At 39.4% G+C, this 20,701-nt stretch overlaps 1 protein-coding gene across 1 annotated transcript; it reads right to left on the bottom strand.

Annotated features, from left to right (window-relative positions):
- Positions 1–1,594: 1,594 nt before the first annotated feature.
- On the bottom strand, positions 1,595–20,496 carry STRAP (serine/threonine kinase receptor associated protein). The gene is made up of 10 exons (XM_081082438.1): positions 20,092–20,496; positions 19,200–19,335; positions 11,321–11,402; positions 10,717–10,789; positions 9,766–9,862; positions 8,794–8,931; positions 5,728–5,864; positions 3,566–3,715; positions 2,952–3,017; positions 1,595–2,280 (listed from the first exon to the last, which is right to left on the bottom strand). Exons 1-10 carry the CDS (start codon positions 20,201–20,203, stop codon positions 2,219–2,221), a joined length of 1,053 nt encoding a protein of 350 aa, XP_080938564.1. The 5' UTR covers positions 20,204–20,496; the 3' UTR covers positions 1,595–2,218.
- Positions 20,497–20,701: the final 205 nt, after the last annotated feature.

Genomic DNA, 20,701 nt, shown 5'->3' on the forward strand with positions numbered 1-20,701 from the left:
ACTGTACAATTATACACACTTGAACTTTTTGCTAAAATAAATTCTACTGTAGGACCCATTACCAAGTGTGGTATGCAGACTAATGGCCCCCCAAAGATATCCATGTCCTAATCTGTGAATGTTAACTTACATGGCAAGACGGACTTTGCAGATGTGATTAAATTAGTATCTTGAACTCAGGTATTCTCCAGGTGGGTCCAATGTAATAAAAAACACTTTTAAGTGAAAAAGTGTAGCAGAAGATCAGATTTGAAGATGCTATGCTGCTGGCTTTGAAGACAGAGGGAAGGACCATCAGCCCAGGAATGCTGGTGGCCTCTAGAAGCTGGAAAAGGGAAGAAAACAGATTCTCCCCTAGAGTCCAGAGGAATGCAACCCTGCCAGCACCTCAATTTTAGCCCAGTAAAACTATTTTCAGATTTCCAACCTCCTTAACTTACTCCGTACACACAAGGCTATAAAGAAAACCAAGGCTAACCTTATGAGTTAAACTAGTAAAGTTCCTACAAACATACCCTCTGTTGTTAAAACAAAAGTAGGTGTTAATTATAAGCAACTCTATTACTTGGCAAAATGAAACATAAAATGACTTAATGGGGAAACCGGTACCTTAAACTGTGATAAAAGCGCACGAACTTGACAGCTGATCCCACACATCAGAGATCTGACCGTGAACATTCTAGTCACAGAAGAATAAGGCCTATCAGGACAGCGCTTCATGGCCTGGAACTCAACTTACAGAATAAAACTTAAGATTTCAAGCTATATGCCACCCAGTGGTGGTGTCAGCATGTACCTGTATAGGGTCTTTAGAGTTTTAAAAACTCTAAGTAGAAGACATTCCCTTGGATCATAAATACCAAGGTACTTCATGAGTCTAACCTAGGGCATACAGATCTCAACTTCCGTAGCATACAGTAAGTACCTATGACTCGAGTCTGGCAACCTGTGACACTGATAATACCGCTTCTATAAAGCGGAGGGCCAGCCATGTACGGTGGCCTTCCCTATGGCAAACCTCTCTTGGCCTTCTAAGGTGGTCATAACCCACAGTGCTTTCTTCCCGTCACCACCGGTCAATAACTTACATTCTTTGGTTGGAGAGAAAAAGCAATTTGGCAGAAATGTTATTCAATGTTCGAAAGTATTTCCAAAGCACGAGATTAATATCCCCTCCCTGTTTAAAAAAATAAACACAAATCTAAATTCCATTCATCCATTTTTTTGGAAGGTTGGTAACAAGGCTTTTTGAATGCCATCTGAATCTAAAAGTAAAATAAACATTGCAGGTCTACAATTATTCCATTTTTATAAAACCTTTTCTATCTAGGTCTATATGCACACAAGGATGCACTATTGTGTATTAATGTTCACTGAATTTCAATAGATTTTCAGGATGGTGGAATTTTGAGTGTTTTTTTGCTATATTTCTGCTAATTCTTAATTGTTTTTCTCATAATGACCATGAATCCTTTAAATAAGTTATTATTCTGAAAATTAGTTTGTTTTTAAGGCAGGTCAAGCGTTTCCAAGAAGGTGGTAAGCCAACATGAGCAAATTTCAAAAATTCAGTAAAGTAATTGAATCTCAAAATAGGGAAACAATGTTTACTACAGATTCTTTAATCAGATTATTTTGATACAGTTGTGATGTAGGTAATTTCCTTTTACAAAACTCAAATCTATCAATTTTCCCCAAGAAACAAACATTGTTTTGTTTTAGAGGCATTTTATTTAGACAACTAAAAACAATTAAATGTTCAGAAGCAGTGTACAATGAATGAGAAATCAAGCCAGTTACTTTATCATGAATTCCCCCTCTTCTTTACAATGAAAGACAAAAAAGAGAAGGCTTTCTGCTTTAAGGGAAAAGTCAGAAAAATAGGCCAATATATATTTCTTCTCCGTAATAACATAAACAGCTACAATAAATCTAACTGTAATAAGAGAAATTGGACGTTGGCTTGTACATATTCATTGAAAAGACAACAGGCCATCGAATTACAAGAGCATAACGTCACCTGCCTTCACCTGATACTCTTGCATGTTCACTTACAGGTGACACCAAGTTTGTTAGTTCCACACTGGAGCTAATTCATATTCCTCATAATTTACTGCTCCATGTTTGTCTGACGTAGACACCAACTCTGGAAGGCTGATGCTTTTCTCTGCTTGTCTTAGTCTGTAGTTGTATACTGTTTGAGGCATATGCATGATACTCAGGCCTTCACTTCAGGAGTTGAACTATAGATGGAATCTGAATTCTCTGAAGCAATTTCTTCTACAATTACAAAACAAAACAATCACATTAGTTAACTTTATAAAGAAAAGAAGCAAATCTACATTTCTGTGCAATGAAGGAGTTACAAAGTTTCTTTTAGTGTTCTGGTGAAGGGAAGCAAAAGTAAGTAAGTGTATATGCCATTAATGACTAAACTCATGCCAGTGATAAAGCGATGAGGAAGAATTCATGTGTTTTACCCCTTAACTCTTTTATTCCATAACTTTACCTCTAAGGGGCCCCTTTCCTCAGCTAAATTGCCAATGAGTGTGTCATATCTCTGAAAGATCTAGCTCCTTCATTTATTTGAACTCCACAGAATATGATACAATAAGGGCATATACAATTTGCAAGTCTAGATTTGGTAAAGAACACTTAGTATTTAATAAGCACTTAATCAATGTTAAATACAATTACAACTGTAACAATTTACTTATTTATCTTAGCATCTGCCTCCTGAGTTCGACTTTTAAGTTCAATAAAAGTAACCACATTAGTGTCTCCATAGTACATCCCTGTGCCTACTAGGGATGTACTAGTATGTATTTAAATATTTGTTTTATAAATGTGTATACTAGATACATATTTCAATATGTTCATATTTCATAAATTTCCTTTTGTCCCTAAGTCAAACTCACATAAACACTTGAAGTTAATTCATTAGTATTTACCTAGCTCCTCTTCCGTTGTCTCTGGAAAACTGATCTTTGGCTTTGCCAGCTCACCACTATCTTCTTCTATAAAAGAAAAGCAATGATGATGATGTGAATTACAATATTACCAGTAATAGAAAGTATCTAATATGCAGGAAGAGTAAGCCAAGGCTATTCCAAACAATGAGATACAAAACATAATAGGAACAACAAATTCCTTAGTAATTATAATAGTATGTCTTCCCTCAAAAATTATGTTGGGACCAAAAACTAAGTATTTTGATTAAAAAACATGTCTACTTTATTAGTAAGGAACAGGGAGTAATGCCACTCAGAGATTAAATATATTTACTTACAAACTTCATATATTGTTCTCTAACAAATTTTGAATTAGGTCGATTCCATTCACCAAATTACCCAGTGTACAAATTCAGAAATAGAATAGATTATGCAACAAAAAATTTAAACAAACAAGAGAACACAGTAGCCAATTTATAATCATAGGCTTCTCTTTGCTTAAACCATGTTATATACTTTAAAATCTATAAAACACAGAAACATTGTAATAAAATGATTAAAAATGACACAAAATCATAAAGTTTAATGTGACAGCACTGAATACAAGTTCTTACCAGGAAGCACACATTTCCAAAGGCCATATGTTTTTCCTACTACAGTTTGCCATAGTCTCAAAGTTCCATCTTCAGAACCACTGGCATAGAGTTCTCCATCAGGACTAAATCTCACGCAGTGAATAGGACCAAAGTGTCCCTTGTAGGATTCTGAAAGAGGAGAAGGGCTATTAGATAATTTAATAAATATAGGTTAGGTATTGATACTTAAGAAAATACTGTCTAAATTACTGGGAAGATATGAAATTCCTAAGAAGAAATACAAGGAACTATACTTAATTAAAAATGGTTCTCATTACCAAATGGTATATCATGTCTACCATTTATCCGTAAGATTATCCCTTTCCAATTCTAGCACACATTCTAGTTGCAGGTGGTCTCTCCCTCTAAAATAAAAATAAAAATGAGGCTTTGTGTCCCAATAGAGATGAAGAAAGGGAGTAAATGAAAACCTCCCTAAATTTTACAGAAAGTAAATCTAAAGTCTATCAATTCAATCCCATATCCTAAACTCACTGCCTCTTTACCAGAGAACCAATTTTTAATTATGACTACAGAGAGCCACTAGATGGAGCTCTTTGATACACTCACACTTCGTCTTAATTTCCTACCAGACTATGTAGAGTCCACTAGTCCTTCTGCCACAGAACACTGAAATACCGGATCAATACTGATCCTTACATATTTTAATGTATAAAATTTAATGAGAAAATGTACATATTAGTAGTGGTGGTGATCTGTTTTAGTCATATTCTTATGAACTTTTCTCATTTACTTTCCAATGCCTCATCACCTTATTAGTTTTCAAAGCTCTTTGCTAGACCAATGTTCCAACTGTCTCCATATCCACTTAGCTCAAGGACTTTCAAGCACCATCTTCCCCCATCTCTGTCCTATCAGAGAATATCATGAGAGGATTTATCAAGAGTAAAAATTTTATCATGAGAATGAAAAGAATAAGAGGTTTGGAATGAGAATGGCTGGGCCCAAGAACTGGTTATTATTCACTACTAGAGGCCCAGTGCGCGAAACTGCGCAGGACCCCAGACCAGTCACGCCGCGAGACCCATCAATGCACCTCCTGGTGACCGGTCATTTGGTCATTACGGAGTTATGGCCACTGGCCTTTTATAATATAGATGATCTCAAATATCAGGCAAATAATTTTTCTTCTTTGAAAGAGAATAATACATGTGGCCAAAACATTCTAAAACTTTGAAAATTGACAATAAAAATAAAAAAGAAACTCTTACTTAAAAGTCACTTATATTCAAGTAATATAGGGTGAACCCTAAGTAATTAAACTAGATTCTATATGGTCCATCTGCCAAGGTTCCACTTATCCAACCCAAATTTATCAGCTTTCCCAAAGAAACAAAACGTAAAATTGTCTTTTGTTCTTTGTGTATCATACAACCAAGCTTAGTTCACTGGGTGGTAAAGCAGGATAGCTAGAAACAAAGTGGCAACTTACAGACAAAAAAAAAAAAAGTATAAAAACTAAAACTATTTGGGATGGCTAAAGTAGATTTTGAGAACCATACTATAAAATACCTAGTCCGTCAGATAAATGTAAAGCTAGGATGAGCATTAACTTCAAACTAATCCTACATGTCTTTCCCTTTTCTTTATTAAGGCGTATTATGAAAATGGAAGCAAAGTAAAGACTCCAAAAATAAATAAATACCAAAGTACCCCCCCTTTCAATTCAGATTCCTAAGATTTCCCAATAATGAGTTATAGTTGTCTCCCCCTCCCCCCGCCCCCACTATTCACTATAGAGCCTTAGGGATTCCTATGTTGGTAAAGAGAGGCAGAGCTAGGTAGAGGGAGCCACATACATACACTATACCTCAGGAAGAACTCTCCTTGCATCTGTTTAATATAACTTTGACATAAGATTGCCCCCTTTCAATAAATATACTGCACTATTATATACAATGTCAGAGAATGGTGAACTTAAAAAGGTAGAGTTCAGCATACTTTGTTTATAGTTCTACAAGCACTTGTACCCACAATGAATTAACAATCCTTTACTTTTTCACTTGGAAGCCACCAGTTTTAGTTAGCTGAAAAAATTTGCTGTGTTTTTCATCAATGAAACCTAAAATTTGATAAAGGTAACTACATCTTTTTATGGGAATAAAAAGAGGACAACTCACCTAATTCTTCGCCACTATTATAATCATACTTATAAAGTTTAAAGTCTTCACCACCTGCAACAAGAAATTCTTTTTCAGGATGAAGAGATGCAGAATTGATGGTCGCAGGAGTTTCAAAGGATTTAATTAGCTCCAAACTGGGGGGAAATTGAAATAATAAAGACTTATAAATTTTGAGTATTGCATAAATCATACAAGGAAATAATTAGTTACATTTAACTGGCCCTAAATTCTGAAACCCAAGGAACAAGTAAATATTCATTTAGTCAAATACAGTGATGTTAAAAACAAACAAAAAAACCTCTAAATAATATTAGCAAAAAGTTCAGAAGGCTACTATGCCCAAGTGGAGTTCATCCCAGAATACAAAGACATTTCAGTAGAGGAATATCCACATTTTATGCATTCCTGGAAATGTGTGCTGGCTAATTAAAACAGTATGTCTAATGTACTGGAATTTTTTGCTTTGAAAAAAATTAATTCTGTATTTTTTTATTTTCCCATGACAAACATACATTACCTTTGTAACAGAAAAAGTTTTTTACAGTAGGTAATTACATTAATGGGTTATGTATATATTACGTATTCTTAACTGCTGAGAATTTATAAAGCTTCAGTAACAGGATAAACCTACAATCCCATCATCCTATATAATAAAAGGCTAATATGCAAATAGACTGAACGGTGGAACAAATGAACCGGTTGCTATGACGTGCGCTGACCACCAGGGGGCATGTGCAGAATATGACGGGAGTAGACCATGGTGGGATGGTGGAACACGTGAGTGGGGGTGCCAGACCAAGGCAGGGCGCTGGTCGCTGTCATTGGGGCGAGCCTCTGGTGGTTACTGAAAATTCTTTGCTCCCACGTGCCGTGGTCCCAATTGCTCGGCACCATCAGCAGGTGTGGCTGCCAGCCCCAATTGCTCCTGAGGGCTCTCTACCTCCCCCTGCTCCTGAGGGGCGATCGGGGTAGCAACCGTAGCTCACAGCCGCTGATGGCACCAGCTCCACTCTCACCGCTACTGGCGCCGGCCCCAATTGCTCTGTGCCGTCAGTGGTGCGAGCAGGGCTGGCGCTGTCAGCACATGGGAGCAGCAGTGGCAGGAGTGGGGCTGCCAGCAGACAGTGGACTGGGGGCACAATGGGAAGGGCTGGGCAGGGGCGCAGAGGATGGGCTGAGACCTGCCCCTGTGCCTACCGCAGCCTTGCGGCCCACAGTTCCTTTCAGGGTGCACGAATTCGTGCACTGGGCCCCTAGTAAAATATAAAACTGCTAAAATTGGCTGTTTTTATTATCAGGCAATAAAAGAATAACTAAATTTGAGGCTATAGTTATATAATAAAAATCAATGCATAAAACAGCTTTCCCTGAATATAAATGAGTTTCAACATTGGCTCTTTTCCAGTCCAACCTTAAAATTCCTGAAAGGACTCCAATAGAAAACATTAGTGCATTCCAGCTCCTAAATGCTACCATCCTATTCCACAATAACACTTCAAAGCATGAAAAAGTTAGTCACGATGTAGATGGTATCACTGAATAGAACTTTCTGGTTCAAATGTTAGAATATGCAATAGGCCAGCAAAACCTCTGCCACCAACATGCAACTAGGCAATAGTCTATAGCAGGACTACATTTAGCCCAAATCCAGAAGTGACTAATTAACATAGTTGTGCAATTTAATGGCTCTGGGCAACAGCACTCTATTTTTATCAATTCACTGTGTTATTGAACTCCTTTATATTCTTAATTGCTCTCTTCCATTTTCACTACCTTCTCTTTCCTTCTGTCATTCAGTGAAGCTTAGCTTTGCAAGTGGTCCTTTTGACAAAGTTTAGGACTGCTGATCAGAGTATAATGTAGTATAATCTTTATGGAAATCAATTAAATAACATGTATACTAAAAACTTTAAATTCTTACCCTTTGTACTCTACTTATAGAATTCTATTGTAAGGAAACGCTCAGATGCACCATAATAGTCACTGCAGTTGCAAGTACGGAAAATGACACATAATTTAGTACAACCTATAATGTAATATACCTAGTAAAAAGGTTTTCCAAGAATTTCTAATGGCTAAGAATATTTAAAAAAAAATAAAAATAAAAATCACACTCATTAGGGTTCCAGCAAAGTGGGAGGTGGGGGGGAGAAAAGGACCCCACAAATATACATATATAAAAATGCAGCTACCATTAACATTCTAGAATCTATGGGTAAAATTTTTGAAAATTATATTTTCCAAATTTTCAACAAGAACGTTTACTATGTTTACAGTCACAACAACTAAGTCTGTTAAAAAGAATCATTAGATCTACATATACTTGGAAATGGGGGGGCGGGGGGGAATCACTATTTTTCCAAAATTTTAAAGTGAAAAATAGGAGAATCAAGATCATAGTGGTTTTATATAATAATGAACAACATTAAGTATAGCACCAGCCCAGTTATCCTTTAATTTGACTAACTCCTTTGATTAAAGTATACCATATTCTTTAAAAATACATTATTAATGGTATGGAAACATTTCCCTCCATATTCTATAGCAGCAGTTTTCAGCTTTCTATGCCACAGAAGTTTAAAAACATACAGTACCTGACTATTTAGCCAAGGTCACTGACCTCTTTTCCCTTAGATCAGTGGTTCTCAACCTTGGTTGCACATTATAATCACCTGGGAATCTTTTCAAAATCCTGATTTCTGGGCCTCATTCCAGAGGATGAGAACCACTGCCTTAGATTGTTAAGAAAAAACAAAACAAACAAATAAAGAAAAAAGAAAAAAAAGACAGCAGCCAACACAATAGCTGTCCAGTGTAAATGAATCAAAAGTATACCTTCTTTTTTGTCTGACTGGTAAAAATACATATTTTTGGTGTGCCACAGAATTTTAGTTACTAGATTATGTGTGCCACAAGAGGAAAAGGGTTGCAATCACTGTTTATAGTATAGGCCAAAATTTGCCTTTTAATAAATTAACCTTTTCATATATACCTTCTAATATTTAAGTACTCTAGGTTGTCCTTTGTTAGCAAAAAGAAAATGAAGGTATTTCTTGGACATACCTTACTGCACTATGAAAAGCAATAGATCGTCCATAAGTTATTACCAAGATCTCTCCCTCAGGAATATATTCCATACTGCTAACAGACATATTAAAACTTAGAGATTTCACTTCTGTCATAGTGGCGTGATCCCAAAGGCTGCAAGAAAGAAAGGAAAATATGATTTACTTAAAGAAAAAAGTTTAAATCCTAATTACACCTGAAGATTAACCAATAATCACAACTGTGAAACAATCTCCATCCCAACTCATAAATTATAGATGATACACAGAGAAGTTTTGGTTCCAATACTAGATCAAATTATTTGGCAGTCTGTTGGTAAAGCCAACTTTCATATGTAAACACATTTCCCAAACAATTTAGCAAAGATTAAGATACAGTTAAGATACATAGGTCCCAATCTAATTAACTTCAGTGGTGCTCTAAATAATGGTTCTTAAATTTTTGTGACTTTAATGATGGCTCTTACTTTCCACAGAAAACTACATCAGGTGTCAGCACAAAATTGCGTATAGAATTTCAGGGGTTTCACAGCCTGTCTCTGACCCAGGTTAAAAGAACCTGCCTATAAATGTGTAGTTTTAATTAAGTGTCTTGTGAATTCTGCTGTTTATAATAGTAAATGGAGAGCTCCAGAAGAATGAGACCTATACGCTGTGGAAGTTTTAATGTTCAGAGATAATTCTTCCTACATAATAGTTACAAAAAATATTTTAAATGTTAAGTTCTACAGTCAACTATTTTTCTTTTTTAAAATTTTTATTTATGGATTTTAGAGAACGGGAGGGAGGGAGACAACACTGATTTGTTGTTCCACTTAGCTATGCATTCATTGGTTGATTCTTGTATGTGCCCTAACCAGGGATCAAACCCAAAACCTTGGCATATCAAGACGACACTCTACTGAGCTACCCAGCCAGGGAAAGGTCAAATACTTTTCAAATTTAAAATTATTCAAGAAAAATTACTTACCGAACAGTTTTATCATCAGCTGAAAGAATCTGTTTATCCTCACTGCACCATAGAGCCTTTTTAATTCCAGAGGTATGACCACTGATTTCCTTAGGTTCTTAAGGTGAAACAATTTAAAATACATTTGTTAACATTTAATCTCTAAAACTCAGCATTGGAACAATTCAATATGTAAAAAGGAAAGAAAAAAAACGTATTTTAAATTAGACTGCAACTTTATAAAGCCCAGCACAATTCAAACTTGCCGTCGACATAGAATCCAATTAATTTTTCTATATTGGAACAAAAAATTTTTCTGCATGACAAGGAATCCAAGAACTATGATTCTTGTAGCAAAAGTAAATACAACACACCCTCCAAGCTATTTTTCTGCTTTCAAAAGTGTTATCTATACTTATAATAGGGTAATATGCAAATTAGTGACCCATCAGCAGGAGGGCGGGGCGGTCAGCGGAGGCAAGCTGCAGCGAGCTACTAGCCCTGCATAAAAAAATAACTAATGTGGCACAATTTAATAAGAATATGGACCAAGGAACAAGACAACCTAAACGTATTCTGATACTATCACTAATCATGGACTCCTCATCCAAGCCAGTCAGTAGTAACAGGAAAAAAAAAAATACGGGGGGAGGGTTAAGGAATGTAGAGGCTGGAAGAGAAAAGGCTAATAAAAAAAAATGCAGTATTCCCAAGAATACAGGGTAGGGCAAAAGTAGGTTTACAGTTGAATATGCATTACACAGTAAGTCAACATTCAAAAATATAGCTGTACAGAAAAAAGGACTGGAAGACTATGAACCAAAAACTAAAGATATTAACAGTGATTAATGGATAATGGATTATTTTCATTTTTTCCCACATCCGAGTACTGAACATGAACATGAATTACTCAGGAAAAGTCATTTAAATTAAAAGGAAATAAAACCATAAACACATAAAAATTATGCTTACCTGCTTCAGGTTTGTTCAAGTCATATATGCGTAAGAGTTTATCTTGTCCCGCGGTTAACAAGTAATTACTATCCTGGAAACACAAACAAGTAATATGTTACTAGATTAACCTTTTTAATGGTTGTATCTCTTTGAAACCTTTTCAACACCAAATAAAATCCAAACAAAACTCACAGATGTCAAAAAGAGATGCAACACAGGCCAAATACTTCTGAGAAGATACTGTAGAGCATTTATCTTTTTCATAATGCCAAAGCCCTTTTAACTTCATAGTCCAAACGTGTTAACCACCTATCACATAAATTTGCCTAATCTGCCCTGATCCTGCTCCCCACCCTCCTGAGTAGCAGTTCTTCGATGACCTCAAATTTATCCTTTCCCTTCTGCAAGTAATTGGGAAACATTATTTGGGTATTTTAGATGTCTGCTGCTATTGATGCAGGATTGATAAAAGAGTGTCAGGGAATTTTAAAAGCCTCATATCATAAAAAAAGAATTAATTTGTATAGCTTAACCTACAATCAAATACTCCCCCCAAAACCAAATACAAACCAAATATATAAATAGAAATTTAACTCCTTAAAAAAACTTCATTTTCTAATACCTGTGTAAAATCCACAGACTTGACAATGTGTTTATGAGCCAGGGTCATCAATTCATCTCCTGAGACAGCATCCCACACTTTGCTAAAAATGGAAAGTAAAATTAAAAGTAAATATAATAATTGCCAAATAATTTAGATATTTGAAATGTTACATAAATACACTATAAATCTCCATTATTTCTACTATTCCACCATTGCTATAGTTCATTTGATAACATATTTAAATGAGTCTAAGGGAAAAGAAATTTCTCTGTAAAAGCCATATAACCAATCTAATTCTGACAGTAAAAAATATCTATGAATTTAAGTAAATGAGATCCATGAACCAACACATTCTTACTTTTATTTTAGCCTATAGCCATATTTTAACAAGACCGCAAAACATTTTAACCAATTTTTAGTTTCAACTTTCCAATTTTTCCTCTATTCTCTACTCTCATGTATATGGAAACAAAAATTGACAATAAGAAATCCTTTTAAAATGTACCGAAGAATAAACGACCCCGATACAAGTTACGTAAAATTTTAAGTCAACACAATAGAAAATATTTTCCCTACCTCTTCCTCCAAGTTGACTCTTAAATTCTCAAATCCAAGTCCAATTAACTTCCTCCCAAAGTACCAGCCTTTGCTCTATGTAATACTAACACTCAGGATTATTAATCTCAACTGTATGTTTCCCTGACCCATCCCAACCAAAAACATACGTGGTTGTGTCTATAAAGATATATTATGTCTGTGTATGTCAGGAGATAATAGTTATATAATACTTTACAAATATGCTGTACGGGATTCCCCCCAAATAAAAATGCTTAAACTTTGCATATGGAGAAGAGAACTTTTATTTATTTATTTATTTTAAAAATATATGTTATTGATTTCTTACAAAGAGGAAGGGAGAGGGACAGAGAGCTAGAAACATTGGTGAGAGAGAAACATCGATCAGCTGCCTCCTGCACACTCCCCACTGGGTATGTGCCCACAACCAAGGTACATGCCCTTGACCGGAATCGAACCCGGGACCCTTGGTCCGCAGGCCGACGCTCCATCCACTGAGCCAAACTGGTTAGGGCTAGGGAAGAGAACTTTTAAAAGTGAACAGCTATGCTCAATAAAGGTTTCCATTTTAATGTAACTGACATTTATTTTCAGGAATAAAGTGGAAAATAAACAGTAGAGAAAAAAGAAAGGGATATCTTTCCTTCATTTACTCAATAAATACCCAATAAATATATCCAGTTTTATATTTTACTAGAGGCCCGGAGCACAAAAATTTGTGCACTCGGGGTGGAGGGGGGTCCCTCAGCCCGGCCTGTGCCCTCTCGCAGTCTGGGACCCCTCAGGAGATAACAACCTGCTGGCTTAGGCCTGCTCCCGGGTGGCAGAGGGCAGGCCTAGGTGCAGCCCCTGGTTGGGCTCAGAGCAGGGCTGATTGGGGGGTTGAGGCACCGGCCCCTGTGACACTCAAGGCAGGGTCGATGGGGATGTTGCGGCGCCACCCCGTCACGCACAGAGTAGGGCCAATCAGGGGGTTGGGGTGCTACCCCCTGTCACTCACAGAGCAGGGCCCATCAGGGGGGCTGGGGCTCCGTACCCTGTCACGCACAGAGCAGGGTCGATCAGAGGGTTGGGGAGCTACCCCCCATCACGCACAGAGCAGGGCCGATCAGGGGGTTGCAGAGCTCCCCCATCACTCAGAGTAGGGCCGATAGGGGAGTTGGGGCACCGCCCCCCAGTCACATACAGAGCAGGGCGGAACAGGGGGTTGGGGCGCCGCACCCTGTCACACTCAAGGCAGAGCCGATGGGGAGGTTGTGGCTCTACCCCGTCACACACAGAGCAGGGCCCGTGGGGGTGGTTGGGGCGCCGCCCTCTATCACCCACAGAGCAGGGCCGATCAGGGGGTTGGGGCACTGCACCCTGTCACACACAGAAACGCAGGGCGATCAGGGGGTTGGGGAGCTCCCCCCTATCAGGCACAGAGCAGGGCTGATCAGGGGGTTGGGGCGCCTTCCCCTGTCATGAACAGAGCAGGTCGGATAGGGAGGTTGTGGCCCCGCCCCTGTCACACACAGAGCCTCAGGGCGATCAGGGGGTTTGGGCGCTGCCCCGTCACACTGATCCCGGTGCTGGGAGGCATATTACCCTTTTACTATATAGGATAGAGGCCTGGTGCATGGGTGGGGGCTGGCTGGTTTGCCCTGAAGGGTGTCCTGGATCAGGGTGGGGGTCCCCACTGGGGTGCCTGGCCAGTCTGGGTGAGGGGCTGAGGGCTGTTTTCAGGCTAGCGGGTGACTGAAGCTCCCAACCGCTCCTTTTTTTCTTTTTCTTATTTTTATTCTGGGCCAGCTTTAGCTCTGAGGCTTGGCTCCAGCTCTTAGGCTTCCGCTGCTGAAAGCAGGTATCTGGTTTGTTTGGGTTCTATAATCGAAACACTGTTTCAACTCCAGCTCTGAGATCCTGGCTGGCTGAAAGCAGGTTTCTGGGGTTTTGTTTAGCTTCTATATTTGTAACAATGTTTCAAACTGCAAGCTCAGAGGCTGGCAGCGGCAGGCAGGGAACGTTGGATTCCTCTGTCACTGAAGCAAGCAAGCCTCATGTTAGCTTCAAGCTGCCTGGCTGCCGGCCGCCATCTTGGCTGGCAGTTAATTTGCATATCACCCTGATTAGCCAATGGGAAGGGTAGTGGACGTAAGGTTAATTACCATGTTTCTCTTTTATCAGATAGGATGTCATTCTAGACTTAGTGCTAGGGCACAGGGTGAAAAGAAAGTTCTTGCCTTAGAAGAGCTATAGCTGAGGAGAAAAAGATCCATTAAGCAAATATAATTAAAATACAAACATATGTGGCTATAGAAAGAGAAAAAACACACTACTAACTATACCAGAAAGTCTGGAAAATCTAAGCAGTGGAAGTCAATAGTCTTAAAGAGCAAGCAGAAATACACTATGAACAAAAAACAGGGTATTGTAGACAAGCATTAACAGTATGTACAAAGGTTAAAAAAAACCATGAACGACTATCTAATAGTAATTATTACTAATACTATATAATAAAAGCCTAATATGCTAAGTGTCTGGTCATCCGTTCAACCAATCAAAGCATACTATGCTAATTATATGCTAAAGCAGCTCAACCGCTCGCTATGATGTGCACTGACCACCAGGGGGCAGACGCTCCCACTGGTAGGTTAGCTTACTGCTGGCAGCTGGCCAACCTCTTGCGTCCCTCCCCGGCCCTGATCCTGGCCTGTGCCCTCTTGAAATCCAGGACCCCTCGGGGGATGTCGGAGAGCCGGTTTTGGCCCGATCCTGCAGGCCAGGCCGAGGGACCCCACTGGTGCACTAATTTGTGCACTGGGCCTCTAGTGATATAATATAAATCTTGCCTATTACATAATTGAGCCATGAGTGGCTAAATAAATATATTCTGAGAGAAATAAAGTCAACTATGAGTAGTACTAAACTCTCAAGTAGTCATTTCTGTTTGCAAAGGAAACCCACTCTAATCTCTCTGATTTCCAATTCAAATCTGGCCCAAACCTACTTTTCCCAACTTCATTTTGTATTATTTACTGGTATCTAGTCATACCAGATTATAAACCAGTTCTCAAACAAGCCATATATTTTCTTCCTATGTCTTTATTGAAATTGTTCTCAGCTATCCAAAGTTCTACTCATCCTCAGGGCTCATTTCAAATGTTATCATTTTATGAAACCTTCCATTTATCTCATCTCCAGGAATCATTCCTTTCTTTTCTTTCACAGAACTCAGATTATGCTGATTATGTGTTTAATTCTGCTTTGCTTTTATTTTTAGCACGTTTACTTTTAATCACAAATAAATCAGGGATAAGATTTCACAAAGATTAGGATTCCAGACTGTCGTGATGACAGAGGTGCCAGATGTGAAAACACAACCATATCTGAAATTTCTATCCAGTGATTCACAAGATGCCAAGTCTCAAAAAAACTCTAGGCAACAGCCTTTGAAATACTAATTTTTAAGTATATTCAAAATCTTCAAAACCTCCTTAAAATCTTAAGATTCTTTTTAAATCATGTCCACTCACTTGTGAAAAGAACTGACATGAGCAAATCAGTAAGGGAGGAGGAGGGGGGAGGGTGTGAGGCAATGTACCTTTTTCCTCCCGTTTATAAACTACTGAAATTGAGGATGACAGTCTGACAGAGCATGTTTTTATCACTTGCACTAACTTTGGAATATTTCCATTATTTACAGTAAAAGTTGTAAAAAGGACTTAGAGTCCTCAAAAGAAACTGGAATAAACTAAATATATTTTTCAATCTCCAGGCAAGAAACAGGTATTAACTAGCTGGCTGCAGAACACAAATCAAGACAATGAAGCACCAGCACCAATATCCTTTTTTTATCAGCTGACTTTATGCATAACTCATGAAGTACTTATCATCTTCCTAAAGTCCTGATACTTTTTATATACCTAGTTTCTTGAACATAATAATGAATACCATCTGTTCAATATTTTCATATTCTGTGAATGGACTTACCACAAGTCTCAAAAGAGGGGCTACTTAAGGTCTTTAAAGCCCGAGCAAAACAAACTATTTGAGGGGGAGGAAATTGCCTATCTTAACATGTTAACCAAGTAGTCAAAAAGAAGATAATACCACCTGATTTATTGGGAACCTTATTCAGAGAAAAATTAAATCTTTCTATTGACTTCTACAAGAAAGAAAAAGTAATCATACACTTTGGTTACTTATAGTATAGATTCCTGGGCCCAACCCCAGGTCTAACTCAAACAAACTATGGAACAGAGCACAGGAATTTTCTCTGCTTTTGGCCCTCTGTCCAGATGACTCTCGACGGGAGGAAAGAGGTGGTGCTAAAACGAGCATGACAAGTAATGCTAACATTAGCTTTATGAATTAAAACAAATATAGAGGATAGTGTTTCAGGGACAGTGCACTCATCACCTGACTTGACTGTCCAAATCACCTCAAGATAACATTCTATGACCCACGATTGGCCCTGCTGAATATATTTTCTCCACAAGAAACAAGAACAAAATCTACCTCTGGATAAACATGACATTAATGAATTTTCTGAGAAACATAATAATGAGGGGAGGGGAAAAGAACTTCCTAAAAATGGTCTACACTATGATTAATCAGGTAAGTTCAGGGAGCTATTCTTTAGCTGGATCAAGTTCCATAATAGCAAAGCCCAGACAAGTCACTAGGAGGGGAATATAGACAATGAATGCACACACTCCCACACCTCACAGGCAGACACATAACAAATGAGGGTAAGACTCAGCTACCATTTATTGAGCACCCACTATACTAGCACACTATACTAGACTTCAGGGATACAAGTAGAGAAAGATCCCTGTGATTCTCCTATAACTACTTTGGCCTTACATCCATTTTACAGATACAAAAACCAAAGTTTAAGAAGCATTCCATAATCAAACTGGAAACAAAGTGCGGCCTGCACATGAACTCAGCTTACATCTTTTCCACTGTATCATGGCACCTGAAAGCTGTAACTGAGGGGAAAAACAGTATTTCTTCTTGATATTTGTATCTACTCAAACTTGTCTGCATGAAACCAAAAGGTTTCATGGCTTTACCCATGTGAGTTACAAAATAACATATGATTTTGGTCTAGTGGGGTTGGTAGCTATCACTGTTACCTTACACAAGCAACACTTATATATAGCTATTAGACTTTAGGCAATGCTCTAAATATTAGGGACATATAAACTCATTTAATATTCACAATCGACTTATGAGGTAAGCATTATTACTATTCTCATTTTTATAGATGATGAACTGAGAAAAGGTTAAATAAAGTTCCCAAGTTATTAAATGATGGAGCCAGAATTTTAAGTACAGAATCAAGTTTGTATCAGCATTCATGCTTTTAACACCACTTGTAAATACAGACACAAACTTGAAATGTTAAGAAAGCACAAAAATAACAAAATACCTATCCACAGTCATATCTTCAGATGTGTGATTTTGGTTATTAATGCTCTGAGCCATAAACAAACTGTTCCTCTGGCAGTAAGATAAAATCCTGACTACTCTTTTCATGACTCTCTTAAATATTTCAAGTGCCATTTTTCAAGCCCTTTTCTCTCTCCATTTCAGAGTAATTATCACATGAATAGTAATATCTATCTAATGCTCTATTTCTTTTCCTGAGGATTGGCATTATAATTTGGCCAAATATATAAGCTGAGATCTTCACAGATTTTATAGAGATGGGCATCTTTCCTAACAAGCTTTTGCACAGGTCTCTTAAAGATTAGAGCAAAATACTGAAGACCATCAAGCAAGAGGTGACTATTTTGCTCAAGTAATTAATATTGTTAGGGCCAGATAACACAGAATTGAGGTTAACAAAAATGGATCTTTCCAAAACTGCAATTCAAAAGCTTGTCTCTTTTAATGCTAATGTCCGTAGTGTCGAAAATCTTCTTATATTTATAAACTTAATTATGTTGAATTTAAAATAGTTTGAAATACCATTTTACTAAATATTAACTTATCACCACCAGACTAAGACTTAGTTTCAGAAATGACATTTTAGAAATCTACTTGACCAATATCTGAAATCTAGAGTTATTTAATCCCAATTTCCTACCTCTGGTACAAAATCAATGACATTCATTCCAAAGACAATGTTATGTTCCACGATTTAGCCCTGGCCAGTGCTGCTCAGTTGATTGGAGCATCGCCTCGTACACCAAGAGGTGGTCACGGGCCCAATTCTCAGTCAGGGCACACACCCAGGTTTCAGGTTTGATCCCAATCAGGGAGCCTATGGAAGGCAATCAATCGATTGATGTTTTTCATCTCTCTCTCTCTCTCTCTCTCTCTCTCTCTCTCTCTCTCTCTCTCTCTTTCTCTCTCCTTCCCTTCCTCTCTCTAAAATCAATTAAAAAAAAAAGAAAGAAAAAAAAGCAGGACCACTTTTACTCTCTAGACTCTTAAGTCTAATAAAATCTATTACAGGCATAATAGCTCTTGACATTGCTTTCATTAATTTAAATATTTAAGTATCTGCTAAGTGACAAACATAGCTAGGAACTAGAGATACCAAGATTATGTAAAATATGATACATGCCCAGAGGGGAAAGTGGGTCATTGCAAGCCACTCTAACTACATATACAAAAGCCACAGATCAAGATAGGTAAGGTGTATTCTGGCAACAAATAATATAGCTAGCCTGTAGCACATACGGTGTGCAGTGCCAGATGATGCTGATGAACTGGGATGAGGCCAAATTTTAAAGCTCCAGCAACTGAAATTTAACCTTTGGGCCAGTGGTTCTGAGGCCGCACATCAGAATCACCTAGAACAACTTGCGGGAAGAAAAAAAAAAAAAAAGATGCTGGGCACTCCATCTCCAGAACAAATCAGAATTTCTTGGATACACACACCTGAATATTGTAAATGTTCCTCGGGTTATTCTAATGTATATCCAAGGTCATGAACCATTAAAATCGCAGAAGAAAGACAGGAAGATTACTGGGTAGAGAAGTGACATGATGAAATGTGTGCTTAGGCAGACACGTGGCAATGGAAGATGAACAGAGAGAAAGAGAGTAGTGGCAGGGATGTGAACTAAGGCAGTGACAGAAGCCAAGAAGCTCTGTAGTCAGGAGTCCTGCTTGTAGAATAAAAAAAGATGAAGAAATCTGGGTGTTAAGGAAAAATCATAAAGAGAAAGACAGGACCAGGGTGGAATTTTGGTGAGAACCAACATCATGTGGTCTACATAGCGCGGAATGAGAACTGCATGAATAACCAAGGGTGGAGTTTGATTATTCCGGAACACAACTCGCAGAGACCTCCGAAACTGGGCATTTTGGATATACTTACGCTGTGAAATCCGCAGCTGCGGTGGCTGCTTTGGTGGCATCCTTATTCAATGTGGCACCCCAAACGGCACCCTTATGACCCAAAAAAGTTCCAATCCAGTCTCCTGTGTCCCCCTGGCGTAGCATAGGTTTACCGTCTAAAAAAATATTTAAGAAGATGTGTGATTTAGAGGTTTAGGTTATTTTAAACCTTAGATTCAAACATAAAATGATCATGTTCAACAACAAAGTGGAAAACCGCGTCTGCTCTCTACCCATTCTCTCCCACTGAGGTCACTAAGGAAAGCCCAGAAGTAAGTTAGCGTCTAGTTAACTACAGGGCGGGGCGAAGGTAGGTTTGCAGCTGGTATAGAAAACAACGATACGATCATTAACAATAGTGCACAAACAAGCTGCGTCTCGTGCACTCCACAACTGTATATACTCAGGGTAACTAAGTAACTCATCACCTTAAAAACTGAGCTCTCTGGGAAGCATTCGTAACTCGGTAAGCGAATACCGATCCGCATCAAAATCTAAAACCGAGTCTCATTCTGGATAAACTTGCTAAGCTAAATCTCAGTGTCCGTTTGCAAAATGGGGCTAATGGCACAAGGGAACATCCAAGGAGGTATGGGAGGGTCGAGTCTGTAAGATAAGGTATGACTGAGTCTGGCCCGTTTTCTCCATTTCCCAAACCTCTGAAAGGTATTCACAGCCCCACTTCTCCAGAAATGGCAATAAAAGTAAAAGGAGAAGCCTTCGTTGGAGAAGAGCCGCTCTAGGCTCCAGCGGCGGGACGCCCCGCACCTCTGCGGCGGCCCCCACCTCCCCACGGGCACCGGGGTGCCGGCTCCGCTCCCGGCCGGCCCGGCCCCAGCCCTCCGGAAACCCCGATCGGGGGCCCCGCTCACCTTTGCACGCGCTGATTAAGAAATAGCCGTACGGCGTGATGCCGCTGAAGGCCAGGTCCACCACGGGCCGCGTGTGGCCGGAGCAGGTGAGCGGAGTCTGCCTCATCGCCATGGCGGCGCGGACCGAACGAGCCGGACGGGGAGCCGAGGGTCGTCTGGTTCTTTTCTCTCGACCGCAGCGCCTCCGGCTCCGCAAGGCCCCCGCCCTGGCACCGGGAAACGGGCAAAGGAGGCCAATCCGGCAGCCCCGAGGTCAGGAGAGGGTTAGGGCTGGGTCAGGGAGTCAGCGACCGGCGACCGACCGCCGCCGCGGGAGGGAGAGGGAGGGAGGGAGGAACGTAGGGGAAGGGGAGATCCGGAGAACCCGCAGCCACGACCCACACCGTCCACACCGCCACCGGCCGGAAGTTACGTTCGATGACGCGCTGCGTCCGCCGGAAGTGACCTCTCGGCGGGAAGGCGGGTGTGCTGGGTAGCCGGGGAGAAAGTGGGACAACAGCGCGCAGGCGCGAGTCCCGCACACGTGGGGCACGTGATGCTGGCCCCGCGCCGTCTTGGTTTGGCGCCTGGGGGCGCTCTAGCTCTTTGGTGAAGTCCTTTCCGGTCTCCG

The sequence above is a fragment of the Myotis nattereri genome, assembly GCF_964212035.1.
Source record: "Myotis nattereri genome assembly, chromosome: 2".
NCBI lineage: Eukaryota > Metazoa > Chordata > Mammalia > Chiroptera > Vespertilionidae > Myotis > Myotis nattereri.

Bases quoted from the DNA above. Each gene is read 5' to 3' on its own strand.
- STRAP (XM_081082438.1), bottom strand. From the start codon at position 20,203: ATGGCGATGAGGCAGACTCCGCTCACCTGCTCCGGCCACACGCGGCCC. The intron at 9,863-10,716 runs GTAAGCATAATT...TTTCACCTTAAG, and splicing joins CTTGAACAAACCTGAAGCAG to AACCTAAGGAAATCAGTGGT. The intron at 2,281-2,951 runs GTAAATACTAAT...TTGTAATTGTAG, and splicing joins GACAACGGAAGAGGAGCTAG to AAGAAATTGCTTCAGAGAAT.